This window comes from Leptopilina heterotoma, unplaced genomic scaffold (assembly GCF_015476425.1).
Source record: "Leptopilina heterotoma isolate Lh14 unplaced genomic scaffold, ASM1547642v1 Lhet_81, whole genome shotgun sequence".
NCBI classification, from domain to species: Eukaryota; Metazoa; Arthropoda; class Insecta; order Hymenoptera; family Figitidae; genus Leptopilina; species Leptopilina heterotoma.
The window spans coordinates 5,221,695-5,240,489 of NW_025111185.1; the positions used below are offsets into that span (position 1 = coordinate 5,221,695).

An 18,795-nucleotide genomic window follows, 5' to 3' on the forward strand; every position below is an offset into this window, starting at 1 on the left:
CTTATTTTAAGTACGATAAAAAGTACGTTTTATTTTAAGATGGAAAAGATGTATTATTTTTCTTGGCAGCATTTTTTAAAAAAGCAGTATTTCTCCCTAAAAAAAACTCGAAAAAATGTTCTAAATTTAAAAATATATTCTCTAAATCTGATTTAGTGAAATTCCACTGAAAATCACAGGGCTCGAACTAGGTCCGTATATCCCGTAAAGGTCCGTAAATTTGCTTGCAATCTGTAAAAGTCACTTTTTTTGAAAAAGTTTCGTAAAGTCCGTAATTTAATAGAAAAGGACGAAAAGTTCGTAAATTGTACCTACGGGGCCATTCACATATTACGTAATACACTTAGGGGTGGGAGGGGGGTAAGCAAAGTATCACGCTTTAACAAATTTTCTATACTAAACTATAGAAAAAGTATCACGTAGGGGGGGGGGGGGTCTAAAATACTTAAAATATCTATCACGTAATATGTGAATGACCCCTACGATATGATTTGGAGAATTTTAGAGAAATTACAAGTGATTGCAGAAATTCAATACAAATTTTTTTTAAATTCTCGTCAAAATTTCAATTACCTTTAGAAATATTAAAATTCTTCGAAATTCAATAATTTTTGCAAATTTTCAATTATTTTCTAAAATTTAATTATTTTAATAAAATTTTCCTCGAAAAATGTAATTATTCTTGAAAATTTTATTAAAATTAGTCGAAAGAATTGAATTATTTAAAATTTTGTTGATAAAGTTCTTCATATGAGAATTCAATTTTGAGAAACATTCAATTACTTAATAAATTATTTATTTTTGTATTTAAATAATTGAATTCTCGCAGAATTTACTAATAAAAGTTGATTTAAAAATGAATTTCATTTAAAATTAAAGATTATAATTGAATATTAAAAGCATTATAGCGTGAATTTTTAGAAATAACTGAATTTTGAAAAGGTTTCATATTAAAATCTTTGAAACTATCAATTCTGTAGAAGAATTAATTTTTTTGAAAAAATTTATTCGAATTGTACTTGAAATTAATTTTTTGAAGTTTTTATTTTTATTAATTGCGAAAAATATCCGAATAATTAAAATTTTGTAAAATTGTATTGTAAACAAATGAATTTGAAAATTTTCAAAGAACTTTTTCATAAATTATTGTAAATAATGGATTTAAAGAAGAATTTTAGTTAAAGAAACACTAAAAAAAATTTAATTTTGGTAAAATTACAAATTATTGCAGAAATTCAATTATTTTTATAAATAATACAATTTTTTACAGTAATATAATTCTTTTTAGGAACTTAATTATTTTCTAAAAGTACTCATCGCACAAATTCATTTATTTTTAATATTTTAATAAAATTTTCCTCGAAAAATGTAATTATTCTTGAAAATTTTATAAAAAATCGTCAAAAGAATTTAATTATTTAAAAATTTTTTGATAAAATAATTTTTGAGAATTCAATTTTCAATTATTTTAAAATTTTTTTATGAAAATTCTTCGAATCAATTCAATTATTTTTAAACAATTTTATAACATTCTAGGAAAAAATTTCAAAATTATTTTCAAATTTTTTTTTTAATTAAATGATTTTCAATATCTACTATTTTAGAAAAATTTTCCAAAAGAATTCAATCATTTAAAAAAATTTTAATGAAATTCTGCGCAAACATTTAAATTTATTCATAAAATAATTAAAATTTCACAAAATATTTCAATTATTTACAAATTTTTTATAAATTTCTTCTCAATAATTTTCATTATTTTCATAAATAATAAAACTCATCACAGAATTTCAATTATTTTAAATTCAATTTTAATAGAATTTCTCAAAAATTGTAATTATTCTTAAAAATTTGATTACAATTTGTCAAAAGAATTGAGTTATTTACAAATTTATTGATAAAATAATTTATGCTTTAAGAAACATTCAATTATTCAATAAACTTATTTATTTTTCTTTGTATGAATCTCTGATTTAAAACAAATAAACTTATATGTATAACTTATTTATTTTCTAATAAAAATAATTATTTCTTTTGAAAAAGTTTAATTGCAGATTTTTTTTGAAATTATTTAAAGTTTTTATTGTCGAATATATATTTAATTGAAGAATTTACGAATAATTGAAATTTCGTAAAATTGAATATTGTAAACAAATGAATTTGAAAATTGCCAAAGAACTTTTTCGAAAATTATTAAAAATAATTGATTGAAAAAAGAATTTTAGTTAAAAATTCTTGAAAATAATAATTTGATTGAAATTATAAAAATAATTTTGAAGAAGTAGGTACAATATTCTTAATGATTTTATCACTGGGCCATTTTATAAAACATGAAGAAATCAATCGATTTCTTCATGTTTTATATTTATGAAAAAATTTAATTTATAGTTTTAAGTAAAATGTTATTCTCTCACACTAAAAAAAAAGTTTTACTTTCAGCCTATTTTTGAGGCTGAATTTAAGGTGTAAACGGAGTCAGTCCCGTTAAACAAGGACAGACTTATGTGAAATACATGGGCTGAATTTAAGGTGTAAACGGAGTCAGACTTTTTTTTTCCTGTGCTTATTTGACTCGGACTGATTATATTTTTGTCAGTAACTGGTCCGTAAAGTCCGTATTTTTAAATACTTTCACTGCACGGAAAAACCTTTGAGAAGTCTGCCTTCCCACTGTGACAAAATTTCGCTTCTCACTGCATGGAAAGTCTGATCGCCCGCCACTGGGTGCGTAGCATTACCGTTTTCGACCCAGTAAGAAGGAGTTTACACCGTAAGCCTTAAATATAAGCCTCCGCGAGCATAAACGGATATGCCTCCATGAGCATATATTTGCGCCTGCGCGAACACGTGGTCAAGGCAAACTTTTTCACAACACAGCTGCAGGCAAACACTTTGCGCAGACGCAAGTATATCCTCATGGAGGCATATCCGTTTATGCTCGCGGAGGCTTATATTTAAGGCTTACGGTGTAAACTCCTTCTTAGAAGCGAGGAATTGAAAAGAATTGAAATAATTCAAACTCTGTATGGTGTAGTAGAAATTATCCAATACTTTTGAATGCCATTTCTGTCCAATACTTTTCTATACCATGATAGGACCACGTTTCGTCTAAAAATGAATGCTATTCAATTCTGTTTGTAATTGTTAACAAAGACACAATTTTTTTCTGAATGCTTTCCAATCCCATCCGAAATTATTACAGCCTGTCATTCAGGAAGGAAGAGTAAGGAGACCGAACTCTGTGTAGAAAGCGCTTTAAAAATCTCAGAGAAATATGCACGAAAAGTGCCAGGCTCACTGTGTTCTAGTTGATCGCCAATTAAGTCGATCATGCGCATAAGCTGTGTTGTGTCTCTGTTTCTCGTAAAAATTGTGCGAGTGAGATGTAAGATCTAATGTTTACATTTAGCCGGTCTTAGTGAGATACATATACAATACATTTCGTTTTAATAATTATGTATTTATTTTATTTAAAAAATGTCGTGTTGTGTGCCCGGATGTAAAGAAAGAACAAAAAGAGTCTAAAAACATTAGTCTCTTCTATCCTTCTACGGTATGTAAATATACTCTAGTTATAAACACAATTCTTCTTAACCATTTTCGCAAAATTTTTCCCTTTTCATAAATATATTATTAAATTATTTTGAAAATCTAAATAATATCACAATTGCAAATAAATAAATTTGCTTTTAAAATTAACACTGTTTAAACTATGTTATATTTACCTTGACATAACCACACTTTTCATCTATGTCAACACTGAACTTTAGTTCAATGCGCATGATCGACTTAATTGGCGATCAACTAGAACACAGTGAGTCTGGCACTTTTCGTGCATATTTCTCAGACATTTGTAGAAGCAGAGTTCGGTCTCCTTACTCTTCCTTCCTGCTGTCATTACATCACTTTTCAATTTTTCATTGGAACCGCGTTTCTGCATGCATTCAAGCAATCATCTGGATTTTTGTAATTTATAAGATACATACAGTGGCAGATTTTGTAAAAAGTGTTTGTGTTCAAAGAAAAACTTGCTGAAAAATTGATTGTTTACCAATTTAACGTCATTTAAACGAGTCAGGGCCGTTATTCTTAAATCATAACCTAAAAATTTCAGAGACCTTTAAACACTTTTAACCCTCTTAACTGATAATTTAATAATTATTCCTTTTTAAAATAGCAAATAAATTCATGAGTGCAGATATTTGAAAGTAATTGAACATTCTATATGTCAACAATATTAGTATTATATTATTATACTACTGTCGCGGAATTCAGAAGCATAGGACAAAAATGGTATTCAAAAGGATAGAATTTTTTTAACGCTTCTTAATCTTTGCTTTCTTACTGGGTATTCAAGAGGATTGATATCGTTACTTTTCATATTGCTCTCACTGGATAGAAAAGTATTGGACAGAAATGGCATTCAAAAGAATAGAATCTTTTTAATACTTTTCAATTTTTTGTTTCTTACTGGGGATAGACAAACTTCCCAAAAAGTTTAGAAAATTACAACTGGGTACGTTGGTCACCCAGTTTGGGAGTGCAGATGAACAAGTTTAGTGGTGGCGCTGACGCATAAGTTTTGGGTGAGCAGACTGCTTAAAGGTTTTTCCGTGTGGTTCGAGCCCTGAAATCATTAAAATTGAGGCCTTGGATCCAATAACTCGCCCGACGCTCGAAGGCATGCGCCACGAAGTGGTATTAAGGTACACTCTCACCTCACCGCCTGCCTGCCTGCGCAGGCAGGCGCCATAAGAGTGAGAGAGAAAAAACATTTAATTTGAATTTTCTGACTCTCTTACTCTTATGTGTTACCATGACAACCTGCAGGCAGGCAGGCTGCCTGCAGAGGTGTAACCGCAGCCTTAAGGCGCTAGCACAGCTCCTACTGCCTACCTGCCTGCCTGCAGGTTGACATGGTAACACATAAGAGTAAGAGAGTCAGAAAATTCAAATTAAATGTTTTTTCTCTCTCACTCTTATGGCGCCTGCCTGCGCAGGCAGGCAGGCGGTGAGGTGAGAGTGTACCTTAATACCACTTCGTGGCGCATGCCTTCGAGCGTCGGGCGAGTTATTGGATCCAAGGCCTCAATTGGATTAATTTTCAGATCAATTGAAAAAAAGGAAAAATTTCAGTGATTTTTTAACTATGATGGCTTAAATTGATTAAAATCCTGAAAATAGAGTTCTTGAAAATAAGACAAGTTTTACTGGTTCACAGGTGAATTTTACTGTTTTACACTGAGAAAAATAATATTGTATTGTTAACAAAATCGTTTTGTTGAGCACTTTTTGTTGAGATTACTAAAATTTGGTTGTCCGTACTAAATAATCTACAGAATGCGATTAAATCGTCTGCTGCGCACGCGTTGTTCTAATAAATATGGCTGCTCATGAAACCATAGGGGAGAGTGGGGCAAAGGCGCTATGCGGAGCAAAGACGTTTTTTAAAATATCTCATTTATTTTCTGTCTATTCCAATTGAGTAGCTGCATGCAACAACTCGCCGAGCGCTCGGCTGAACATTCAGCGCTCGGCGAGTTATTGCATGCAGCTACTCAATTGGTATTAAAAATTAAGTTGCATTGCAATCAGACCAATTGATTAAAAAAAGAAAAACCTAAAAATATTAAATATTTTAAGAAATATAACAAAAAAATTGTTTTGCAATAATAAAATGATAATTTTACTGAACAAACTCTTATTTTTTAAAACATAAGTTTAAGTATTTAATTTTTAAAAACGTAACATGTAAATAAATTAAATATTTCTCTACACAACTGGCGCGGTGTTTTAGTTTAATTTTGTATCTAAATATTTGAAATTTAAAGTAAAAAAAAAGTTTGTTATGTGGGGCAAAGGCAATATTGAACATAATTTGGTTAAAAACAATTGAATATTCGAATTTTCTATGTATTTATCGTATTTATTCACAATATAAGGTTAAAATCACTAAAAGTTTTTATTTTCTATTTAAATAGTTTAATTATTTTAATAATATGTTGTTATTCTTATGTTTCGTAAATATTATACTAATAAATATCACTTGTTAATTTTTTTAAGGCTTATAAATGCTTTCTTTTAGAAATATAAGCGAAAACGTCGCTGCCCCAGCATGTGGGGCAAAGGCATTTTTTGCATTGTTTTTAAATTTCATTAAATAATGTATTTATAATTATAATATACTAAATAACAACTATTAAAATTTCTTGTTGATTAGTTTTAGAATAATGGAAAACAAAGACCGCATAAATTAATTGCTTAATTTAAAAAATATACATCGATAAATGTAAACCTAGCGCCTTTGCCCCACTCTCCCCTACACTCTCCCTACACTTTGACAGTTGACGTTGTTTTTTTCTTTCTTTTCATAATTTAACAAATAAGATAAGATCAACACTATTTTATTGAATTCAATTAATGATATTTACAGTCTTTATTTATAAATTTACATCTTTATACCAAAATACTAGTGTTGAAATTTGTTTTGGAAAAAATTGACAAAAGAATTTGGTTCGACCAACCAAACCGTTTTATTGCACATATTTCAAATAAAAGATTTTGTTGGTACAACCAAAATTTTGTTGTCGGAACCAAACAGTTTTCTCAGTGTAGTTTTAGAGAGTTAATAGTATACATATAAAGTCTTAAAGAGTTAATAGTAGAAGTTTCAGAGATTTAATAGTATAAGTTTTAGAGTCAATAAAATAAATATATTAAGAAGAAAAAAGCAATTTAACCATTTTTTTCAATTCAAATCTTTAAGAAAACGATTTGTATTTATGAAATTTTATATTAACTCTGAACAATCATCATTGTTGAGAGGTTGAAACGAGACTGACTATATTTTGTAGCTAAATATTGATTATTCGCTCAAAAGAATAATAATAATTAACGGTCTTGTCTTGAATAATAATTTGCATTCGTTAAATACTTCCTAAGAAATTGAAAAGAATATTTTATAGCCCAAGAAAGATTATCTTAAAGAAAAGTAGAGATTTCGCTCTAAAACTATTTAATATTAAATCAGAAAATTTCGCCTTATATTCCTGTATATCGCAGAGTAGTATTTGAATTTAAAACTGAAAATAATTATCTTACGGTTTGAACTATAATTACCGAACAAAGTAACGAGAATGGATAATCTAGAAGGGTGAACGCGTGTCATTTCAACATCAAACGTTGAAATGGATGCATACAATTCTTATATGAAAATCAATAAATATTTTTTATGTGCTACGGGATTATGGCCTTATCAGTCGAAATTTACACAAAAATTTTGCTCCTTTTTCATATGGCTTAGTCTTATAAGTTTTCTCATACCACAAGTAAATTTTTTTATTATACTAATTACATTGCGTTACCAGTAAAGCATAAAGAGAAAGATTGCTTACAATTTTTGAAGAAGAAAATTGAATCAAATAATTTTTATTAAAAAAAAAAAAAAAAAAAAAATTGATTTAGAAATATTTTATAAGCAAATAATTATCTTTCAGAGCTGAGATTCATTTTGCAATATGAGCGATTCCATGTCAAGTGATCAAGGTGGACAATAATTTTATTTTTCTCCAATCGTGCCTAAACTTGGGGCTTTTGTAGTACTAGTGGATAGTGATTTTTGGTGAAAATATTTTTTTACCTAGTCCAATATTTTCCGAGGGGGAGGGGGTGAAAGTTTTGGGGTTTTCGGTACAATGCTTATTTTGATAATTTTTTACTCTTAAACAATAAAACATAAAAATTTGGCCAAGTACAGTTTCGAAAGGTTTTTTCATGCTCTTTCAATTGGAAATAAGCATTTAAAAAAAAATTTTTTTTTGACTAAAAAAATCAAAATTAAAAATAAATTTTAATTTTTGGGGAGGAAGGATACGATTTTTTTTTTAACCCCTTGGCAGTCGATGACGTGTATACACGTCATGGTGCAGGTGGGCTCAAACTGTCGATGACGTGTATAGACGCAAGCAGATTTTTGTCTACAAAAACACACAGATTTGTCCACAAATTGATACTCGGGGGTTTTCGGGGTCGCTGATTACGAATCCGTTTTCAGATTTTAAAAATTCAAAATGGCGGATCCAATATGGCGGACGACATTTTCAAAAATTCATCGGATTCACTTGAAACTTGTTACTCAGGAGTTTTCGGGGTCGCTGATTACGAATCCGATATCAGATTTTAAAAATTCAAAATAACGGATCCAATATGGCGGACATTTTCAAAAATTCATCGAATTCACTTGAAACTCGTTACTCAGGAGTTTGCGGGGTCGCTGATTACAAATATGATATCAGATTTTCAAAATACAATGTGGCGGTTCGAATATGGCTGGCGCCATTTTAAAAAATTTATCAGATTTACTTAAAAGTTATTACTTGGGATTTATTGATGTAGTAGATTAAAAATGTAATATCGGTTTTAAAAATGGCGAATCCAATATAAGAACAAACAAAAAAAATATTAAAAAAACAAAATAAATGAAAAAGTGTAAAATCCAACCGCAAACCTCCACATGGTAAACTCTGGGGTCGTAAGTAAAGTAGTATATTTAACAACTGACTGCGGGGGAAAATTTTGTATTTATTATCGTTTCAAAAGTTTTTCGTAATCAGCGAAAACCCTCTAGTAACGAATTTCAAATGAAAACGATGAATTTTAGAAAACTTCATTCGCCATATTGGATCCGCTAATATGAATTTTCAAAATCTGAAATCGGATTGGTAATCAGCGACCCTGAAAACCTCCGAGTAAAAAGTTTCAAGTGAATCTGATGAATTTTAAAAAATGGTGTCCGCCATATTGGATCCACCATTTTGAATTTTCAAAATCTGATATTGGATTCGTAATCAGCGACCCCGAAAACCCCTGAGTAACAAGTTTCAAGTGAATTCAGTCGATTTTTCATTTTCATGTCCGCTATATTGGATCCGCCATTTTGAATTTTCAAAATCTGATATCGGATTCGTAATGAGCGACTTCAAATACAATAGTATGCTCGTTTGCGCAAATTTTAGTTTTCTAAAAAGTTGTCGACATTTTGAGCCCACTTATGAGATTTTAGTCTTGACTGCGAAGGGGTTAAACGAAAGCTGAGGTTTTTACTAAAAGGACATATGAGGCATTTTACGTGAAATGTCCTAAGTTGAAATTTCAACTTCTTGAAAAAAATTGAAACTCGAGGAATTTGTTGTTCTATCAAGTAGAAATGTGACCCAAAAAATATTTTTGATTTTTTCGAAAAATTGGAGGGGGTAGAGGGGGGTCAATTTGACCAATTTTGCCAACATCGGCTACTTTGTGAATTTTTTCTGAACATACTTGTAATGGGAAAAATTTTTTAGAATATGTTTCTGAAAGGTTTTTTCGTCCTCTTTCCAATAGTGTATTTTATTTTTTAATATTTTAAAAATTTACCCTAATTTTTGATAATTTATATTTAATTTTCAATTACCCAAAAATCGGTCCGTTTTTTTTTAAAATAAATTATTGCAAACGAAAGCTGAGGTTTTTTCCTATCGGCATGTAAATTTTCAGAATGCCCTTTTTTTTTGTTTTTGAGTTATTGAATTTCAAAGAATAAATTGCGGCGCGCTGCGTCGCGGTTGCACTGAGCCGCGTGGCAACCCATGGCAACCGGCGTGAGACGAGGCGCCCGGGACGCTGCGCGCCGCAATTTATTCTTTGAAATTCAATAACTCAAAAACAAAAAAAAAGGGCATTCTGAAAATTTACATGCCGATAGGAAAAAACCTCAGCTTTCGTTTGCAATAATTTATTTAAAAAAAAAACGGACCGATTTTTGGGAAATTGAAAATTAAATATAAATTATCAAAAATTAGGGTAAATTTTTAAAATATTAAAAAATAAAATACACCATTGGAAAGAGGACGAAAAAACCTTTCAGAAACATATTCTAAAAAAATTTTCCCATTACAAGTATGTTCAGAAAAAATTCACAAAGTAGCCGATGTTGGCAAAATTGGTCAAATTGACCCCCCTCTACCCCCTCCAATTTTTCGAAAAAATCAAAAATATTTTTTGGGTCACATTTCTACTTGATAGAACAACAAATTCCTCGAGTTTCAATTTTTTTCAAGAAGTTGAAATTTCAACTTAGGACATTTCACGTAAAATGCCTCATATATATGCAAAAGTGGGCCTAGAATGTTTAAACACTGAAAAAAAGAGATTTCTACTAAACAGAGCCAAAAACCGGGTTTTGAGCTCTCCGGTCAGTAGAAATCTCTTTTTTTCAATGTTTAAACATTCTAGGCCCACTTTTGCATATGGGCAATTCCACGTGAGATTTAAGTCGACCTCTTAAAATCGGCCAAAAATATTTTTTTTCTATTCTGTATCGAAAAAAACAGATACGTATTTTTTTATTTATGTTTAATTGTCCAAATTTTCGAGTTATGAATTTTTGAAAATTTGGACTTTTAATTGTAGACCTATATTCAGTAGCTTATAAGTCCGAAAATATTGAGTTTAGGAAAAAGTTGTCAAAGAATGAAAGTTTTAGTTTTCTTTCGACTTTTAAGAAATGTAAACAAAAAAATTTTTTTTTAAATTTTTTATTAAAAAAAAAAATTTTTTTATAAACAAATTAATTTTTTTTAACTTTGGGCCGGATTTTTTTTATTTTTTTTTATTTTTTTGTACCTTATAATATAGAGAAGATTTTCCAAAAAGTCCCGAAATGGGCCTGATGTGTTAAATGAGTTTTAAAATATTTTCAAAAATCACTTGCAAGCATCACAGTGGGATATTTTTACAATTAACTTTCTAAAACTGTCTACAAGGTATAATTTTTAATATATTTGAGTGTTCTTTGTTTTAAATGAAAGGGTCTACGTTGTAAACAGTTTTAAAAAGTTAATTGTAAAAAAATCCCACTGTGATGCTTGCAAGTGATTTTTGAAAATATTTTAAAACTCGTTTAACACATCAGGCCCATTTCGGGACTTTTTGGAAAATCTTCTCTATATTATAAGGTACAAAAAAATAAAAAAAAAAATAAAAAAAATCCGGCCCAAAGTTAAAAAAAATTAATTTGTTTATAAAAAAAAATTTTTTTTTAATAAAAAATTTAAAAAAAAATTTTTTGTTTACATTTCTTTAAAAGTCGAAAGAAAACTAAAACTTTCATTCTTTGACAACTTTTTCCTAAACTCAATATTTTCGGATTTATAAGCTACTGAATATAGGTCTACAATTAAAAGTCCAAATTTTCAAAAATTCATTACTCAAAAATTTGGACAATTAAACATAAATAAAAAAATACGTATCTGTTTTTTTTCGATACAGAATAGAAAAAAAATATTTTTGGCCGATTTTAAGAGGTCGACTTAAATCTCACGTGGGATTGCCCATATATATATATATATATATGTCCTTTTAGTAAAAAACCTCAGCTTTCTTTAAAAAAAAAAAGAAAAAATCTTATCCTTCCCCTACTAAAATTAAAATTTATTTTTAATTTTGATATTTTTTTGGTCAAAAAAATTTTTTTTTTAAATGCTTATTTCCAATCGAAAGAGCATGAAAAAACCTTTCGAAACTGTACTTGGCCAAATTTTTATGTTTAATTGTTTAAGAGTAAAAAATTATCAAAATAAACATTGCATCGTAAGACCCCTTGATCACTTGACGTGGAATCGCTCATATGTAAGAATTTTTGCAAATAAAAGATATCTTTTATAGGTGCTGGCCTTAGTGAACAATTGGGACGATTCGGACATTATAATTCAGTGGCTTCCGCCTTGCTTTGTTAATCTGCTTAGCATAAGTTGTTTCGTACCTGCCTCTATCAACAGAAAAAGAGTAAAAATTAAACAGTGATGGACAAGAATAATAATAATTTCTTTTGGAATTTTAATAATTTTCTATTTCAATTTTCTTAGATAGAACTAATTTTGACAAAAATGAAGGATGATTGGCTATTTTGTGAATCGGATGCTGAGTTTGAAATTTTAAAGGATAACGGAGCTCTAGCAAAGACTGTAAACAATACAATTTACGGTAATGGCAAATACAATTGAAAAGGAATTTTAATTATAATAAAAAATATTAAATACACATAAAAAATTAAAAATAAGTTTAAAAAGAATTCTTTTGAAAGAATTCCCAAAAAAATATTTTTTAGTTTTCTTTTATGTGGCCATGCTGGAGTTCCTTACGGTACCACTAATTCCAAGTATTTTGGATGCAATAAAACCACTAAATGAATCACGGCCAAGAAGGCTCATTATCATAACCGATTATTTAGTGGATTCAAATGAGGATAAATATTATGCAGCAATAGCGGCTCATCATTGGCACGTATCTATTGTTACAATCACTCTTATTTTGACTGTTGACGGAATATTTAGAGCTTTCATTTATCATGCCGCTGGACAACTGGAAATATTAGGGTAAATACTGAGAAATTTTTTAATTACTCCCTATTATAAAAAACATCGTTAATGAGTTAGGATTTTTTAAGCCCTCCTTCTCTCCAAGGGGACGTTACATTACGTTTCCCATAAAGGCCGTTACGTTACTTCAAAATTCTGTAAATTCGAAACCATTTTTTAAAATATTTTGGATGTAATGAATACTTGAGCATCAACAATTTTTAATAGTAATTGATTCCCTTTCTGTATTTTTACTCTAAAAATTATAAACATCTGCAATTTTTTGCTTCTTTCTTGAAACTTTCTTTGGAGCACAACAAATTTAATAAATAAATAATTAAATATTAATATTAATTAAATGTTAAATTTAATAATAATAATAATAATAATAATAATAATAATGAGGGTAAACTCTGTGAAGAGATACCAGGATGCACTCCCTTTGCGGAAACTTCCTGCTATCTTGGAGAGACACATCGACCTCCACGTCCGAACACACATGTTCACGTGCCCTTGGATATCATAGACGTCGCATCAATGCTCCGGCAATGCTATAACGTCTATGTAACTAACGGAGGCGGTTCAGGGCCCATCTTGGCCAGATGGTAGTACCCTGTTAAGGCCCGATTGTCCCTCGACACGGGACAAAGAATTAAAAAAAAACACAAATGAAATGGACAAAATTTTAAACGAAATACTCCAAGTGGGTACCTCGAAAGAGGGTAATCCCACCACCGATTCTGATCGGGTGCAAGCCCCGATAGTCGGTGCAGATGGCTCCAAGGATTTTGGAGGGAGCCAAATAGATAGCCAGCTGACATGCTACGAATCAAATGTCGCAAATCAGTTTCTGGCTATTCCCGGGATTTTTAAGAGCGTGTACCAGGCATTCAAGCGCCAAAAGAACGTCAGTCGTGACATCCAGGATGGCGTGGCGGTTTTGGAGAGTTCGTTCTTAACAATTTGTAAGAATTTACGTTTTATCCCCGAGCCGTTCAAAGACCAGGCGCCGCAACATCCAACTGTGGGAGCTCGAGATCAGACGGAGAGCACGACTACAGCTCTGGACGGCGTAACTGCACGCCCTAATAAGGCAAAGGGCGTTAATAAGCGCCCCAGGGAAGGTGCAAGCCCAGATGCGAGTCCGCAACGGGCGACTCAAAGCGGGAAAAGAATTAAGCGAAAGGATGCTCCACAGCTTGGTTCTGAGTCGCTAGATGGAACGAAAGAGGCGCCCTTAAATAGTCCTGGCAGTTCGTATGCTGAGACCGTTTTAAAGGACGGAGCGGACAATGGGGACGGCTTCAAAGTTGTTAAAAGCAAAAAGAAACGGACTCCAAAAGAGAAACCCTCAGGTGAGAAAAAAGAGCTTCCGAAGCCCCCTTTGAAGCTGAGGAGCACGGAAGCTGTTAAAATTACGGCAAGCGACCCAAAGCTTTATGAGGGTATCTTGCCGCTGCTAAAAGCAAAGGTAAACCCAGAAGATACGGGTACCGTGATCCGGAAAATCAGGAGAACCTTTAAACAGGAGGTTCTCGTGATAGTGAAAAAGGGCGGAGAGACCTTAAAATTTGCAGATGCACTGTCTTCGGCCCTGCATGGTAAAGCTGAGGTCACACCTCTAGTGAATAAAAGGTCTCTAGAGATTAAGGATTTGGACGAAGCCACCTCAGAGGATGAGGTAACTGCAGCACTAAGAGAAAAGCTGGGTAAACCCGACCTGAAGATGGAGTGTCGACTTTTGCCGCGATACAGAGGAACTAAGGTTGCTCTGGTACGTCTGACAGAGGCAGAAAGTAACACTCTGCTAAAGCTTGGTAAAATAAAAATCGGCTGGATAAATGCTCCAATTCGCGAGCATGTTGAAGTAGCTAGGTGCCAAAAGTGCCTAGCATACGGACACTCAACCCGAACCTGCAAAGGCCCCGACAGAAGCAAAAACTGTCGGAGATGCGGCGGAGAGGGACACCTCGCGAAGAGCTGTAAAGTTAAGCCGAAGTGCCTTACATGCTTGGACCTGGGAAAGCCAGAGACGGATCACGATCCCGGAAAGAGAGCCTGCCCGGTTTACAGAGAAGAACTGCAAAAGATTAAAAGGGCAAATCCTTAAAATTTTTGCAGGTCAACTTGCATACAAGTAAGGATGCACAGTTGCTCCTAATGCAAACAGCAAGGGAAAATGAGGTCGATATCCTGTTCTGCAGTGAGCAGTATCAAGGAAGCGATCTCGCCCCTTGGTATCAGGATAAGGCGAAGAGAGCCGCCATAAAGCTGTGCAACCCAGAATTGCGGGTTGACAAGTTTCTGGAGACGAGCAGTGGGTTCGTGTGGATAGAGGTGGCTAATATACGTATGTATAGCTGCTACTTCTCACCCAACGACCCACTGACAAACTTCGAAGCCAATATCGAAGACCTAGAATCGAGCCTCACAGAATCCAGGCTGGATGTCATCATCACTGGTGATTTTAACGCAAAGTCGCCAGAGTGGGGTGAGACGAGACTCGACAAGAGAGGAATTCGTATTGGAGAAATGATCTCCAGAAACGACTTATTGGCAGTAAACCGAGGCAATACATGGACTTTTAGACGAGGTGCGATCGGATCAATTATAGATCTAACAATCGCATCGTCTAAACTATTTAGCCGCATAACCGACTGGCGGGTCTCAGAGGAATATACCGCAAGTGACCACCAGTACATTGAGTTCTCAGTCTCTATGGGAGACACACGAGGAGGAAAAAGACAGGATGCTCCTAGTCGCAAAACCTCCTCGTGGAATATGAAGAGACTCGACAAGGAAAAGTTCGGCCGGTCCCTAAGAGAAGCCCTTTTAATTGAGGACTTGGGCTGGGTAAAGAGGTCGAGCAGTCTGGATGGGGAGGTGCGAGCGGTGAGGAACATGATAGTCACCGCTTGCAATGCGTCAATGCCACGCAAAGGCGTCACTCCAGTAAGAAAATCCTTGCACTGGTGGTCAGAGGAGCTAGCCTCCTTGAGAAAGGAATGCCTCAAAGCAAGAAGGACATATACCCGATCTAAGGGAGATCCCTTGCTGAAAGAGGCTTTCAAGGAGGCGAAAAAGGACCTCAAGAAAGAGATCCGCAAGTCGCGACGCCGTAGCTGGAAGGACCTAATCGAGGAAGTCGATAAGGACCCATGGGGTCTGGCTTTTAAAATCGTAACTAAGAAATTAGTGACGAGGCAAAAGACCCCCGGCCTGGACAATCCCGATTGGGTCAGAAAGATAATAAGTTCTTTGTTTCCTCCTGCGGAGCCATACCTTAGAAGGGACTGGAGTTTTTGCAAAGTCGAAGAGGAAGAACTCTTCACACTTAGTGAACTGCAAAAAGCAGGCAAAAGATTGAAAACAGGCAAGGCGCCTGGAATCGATGGGATAAGTAACGAGATCCTAAAGTTGGTAATCGACACTTTACCCCAGATTCTGCTTCGATGCTTCAATCTTTGCCTTGAGAGAGGAGAGTTCTTCCGCGACTGGAAGCGACAGAGGTTAGTCCTCCTAAGGAAAGGTGAAAAACCTCTAGATAAGGTTTCATCGTACAGGCCTATATGCCTGCTAGATACGATGGGTAAACTTCTAGAGGATATGGTTCTGCAGAGAATGCAAGGCCACTTGACCGAAGAGAATCGTCTGTCCGATCACCAATTTGGTTTCCGTAAAGGCAAGTCCACAGTTGATGCCATCCAGGCAGTTGTGGACATAGCCAAAGCAGGAAAAAACAGATTGGGACCTGGGAAAAAGAAGAGCTTCTGCGCGTTGGTAGCAATTGACATACGCAACGCGTTTAATTCCGCAAGATGGAAAGATCTCATCGAGTCGATGGAAAAGAAAAACATGCCGCCCTACTTGTTGCGGATAATGGATAATTATCTTAGCGACAGGTGGGTTATATATGAGGGAGACACCTGCACTCTCAGGGAAGAGATGCAGCGTGGGGCTCCTCAAGGCTCGAGGGTGGGTCCATTTGTATGGAATGTATCTTACGATGATTTTCTGCGAATGGATCTGCCCGAAGGTGCGATGATCATCGGCTTTGCGGACGACGCGTTGTTCGTGTGCACTGCCGAGAGTGAGGAGGCTCTTGGGACATTGGTGAACGAATGTCTGCGACTAGCAAAAAGCTGGCTGGATACCAGAGGTCTTGAAATGGCCCTGGAAAAGACCGAGGCACTGCTAGTCACAGACAGACGTGGTTATGAGCTCCCACGAATCGTGATAGACGGATTCGAGGTCAAGTGGAGTAAACAAATTAAATACCTTGGTGTGGAGTTGGATGGAAGGTTAAACTTCCACCACCACATGGCTACGGCGTCGAATAAGGCGATCGAGTGTGCGGCTAATCTTTCACGGTTAATGCCAAATGTTGGCGGACCCCGTGAACAAAAAAGAAGACTGGTGGCGAGTGTCGCCCACGCTAAAATGCTCTATGCAGCACCAGCGTGGGCCCCATCCCTGAGGAGTAAAAGATGTGTTACCATCTGTGAAAAGATACTGTCGGCGCAGAGATCGATAACAACGCGTATCATCTCTGCATATAAGACGGTATCTACGAGTGCTGTGCAGGTCCTTGCAAGTGTCCCGCCAGCAGATCTCTTGGCGAGGGAAAGGGAAGAAATGTTTCTCTTTTCTAAAGAAAGCAGTTCCTGGGATGAGGAATTAAGACCAAGCAAGGGCCTGATCCGCAAAGAAGCGAGGCACAGGCTCATAGAAAGATGGCAGGAAAGATGGGATGGTGAGGGAAAAGGTCGATGGACCTATCGCCTTATCCCGGCACTCGCCACCTGGATAAATAGGAAACACGGTCAGGTTTCCTATTATTTGACTCAGGCGCTCACAGGTCACGGGTGTTTTAACTCGTACCTGTGTCGCTTTAAATTACGCGAGAACGAGGTGTGTGCATATTGCCAGTTCCCTGAGGACAACGCGGAGCACACCCTCTTCTCATGCAAAAAATGGGACTTGGAGAGGCGGGCCATGTTCGAAGGTGTAAACAGTCAAGTTACACCGGAGAATATGGTATCGCTGATGACCCAGTCGGAAGAGAATTGGCGGCAAGTCGAGAACTTCATAATCTCGGTTATGTCGAGGAAGGATCTCGACGGCCGCCAAAAAGCGTAATTTAAACAGCTTTTAATTTGTTTGTTTGTTTTTTATTAATTTATTTTGTGATTTATTTGTCCCTATACATTTTTTTTAATTTGTTTTGTTTTTTTTATTCATCTTTGTACAATTTTATGTTTTCAATATTTTATACGCGTTTATTTTTATTTTTTTTTTATATATCCGTTTATAATTTTATCTTTTGACTTTTTAAACTTCTTAAAATTTTTGTTTTTTATTGTTGTTGTGCTGTTAATTCCGCTTTTATATTGAAATAGTTTTAAATTTTTTAACTATTGACGCAGGAGAACCGCAGACACAGAACAAAGTCGCAGCAGCGATAGAGTTGGAGCGCCTCCCTCGAAGGCTAAAGTCTTACGACAGTTCCGAGGGAGGGTAAAGGGCTCCAAAAGAAGGGTTACGGGTTTTAGTGGGTCGGGCTGGTAGTAGGTCGCCAGTTTATTAAATTTATTATAACATTTATTTATTTATCCTTTTTTTTAAATTCCCTTTTTTTTTATTTTACCAACCCCACATAACCTTGGAGTGCGGAATCCAAGGTATCTGTAAACAGATTTCCCAAAATTCCCTAAGCAAAAAAAAAAAAAAAAAATAATAATAATAATAATAATAATAATAATAATAATAATAATAATAATAATAATAATAATAATAATAATAATAATAATAATAATAATAATAATAATAAAAGCCTTTAAATTTCAGATTCAAAATGAGAACTCTTGTAAATATAGATTACAGCATGGATATTACTGACGAGAAAAATGTACAGAAAAAAATTAAATTCTGCGTGGAAAAGCACAAATCGGTTTTAATGTTTGTACTTTATTTTTATTGATGTAAATTTCAATTTATGCCCTAGAATATGGAAATCTTTTTTTCTTTTGAAAAGCACATTTTTCAAGAACATTTTTCGGTAAAAAAAATTTGGTTGTATTACAAACTCCTGCGGAAAATGTTAAGCTATTTATAAAATTTATTAGACATACACGCACTGAGATTAGAAAATATATATAATTTTAATTTGACACTTATTACTTTTTGAAGGTTTATAAATCAAATTAATGATTGCTTTTCCACATCGTATTTTATGGGCTTGGGATTTAATATGATAATGATAAGCTTCACAGGTGTGCAGGTAATAGAAAGTTTATAATCAACACACAATTTTTTGAGTTTATAATTTATAATGTTAGTTTATATAATTTTGTATTTATTTCTGCGTACTTTTCTATTACCCCCACCCAGTCGGTTCATAATA

The 18,795-nt window shown here is 33.8% G+C and overlaps 1 protein-coding gene across 1 annotated transcript in view; it reads left to right on the forward strand.

Moving 5' to 3' along the window:
* LOC122511328 overlaps positions 1-18,795 on the forward strand; it is a 28,879-nt gene that overhangs the window by 1,224 nt on the left and 8,860 nt on the right. The window contains exons 2-6 of the mRNA XM_043626487.1: positions 11,701-11,820; positions 11,901-12,018; positions 12,143-12,410; positions 18,240-18,350; positions 18,582-18,672. Of these exons, the coding sequence (XP_043482422.1) occupies positions 11,922-12,018; positions 12,143-12,410; positions 18,240-18,350; positions 18,582-18,672 (567 nt within the window). The 5' untranslated portion in view covers positions 11,701-11,820; positions 11,901-11,921. The remainder of the gene's footprint in view (positions 1-11,700; positions 11,821-11,900; positions 12,019-12,142; positions 12,411-18,239; positions 18,351-18,581; positions 18,673-18,795) is intronic.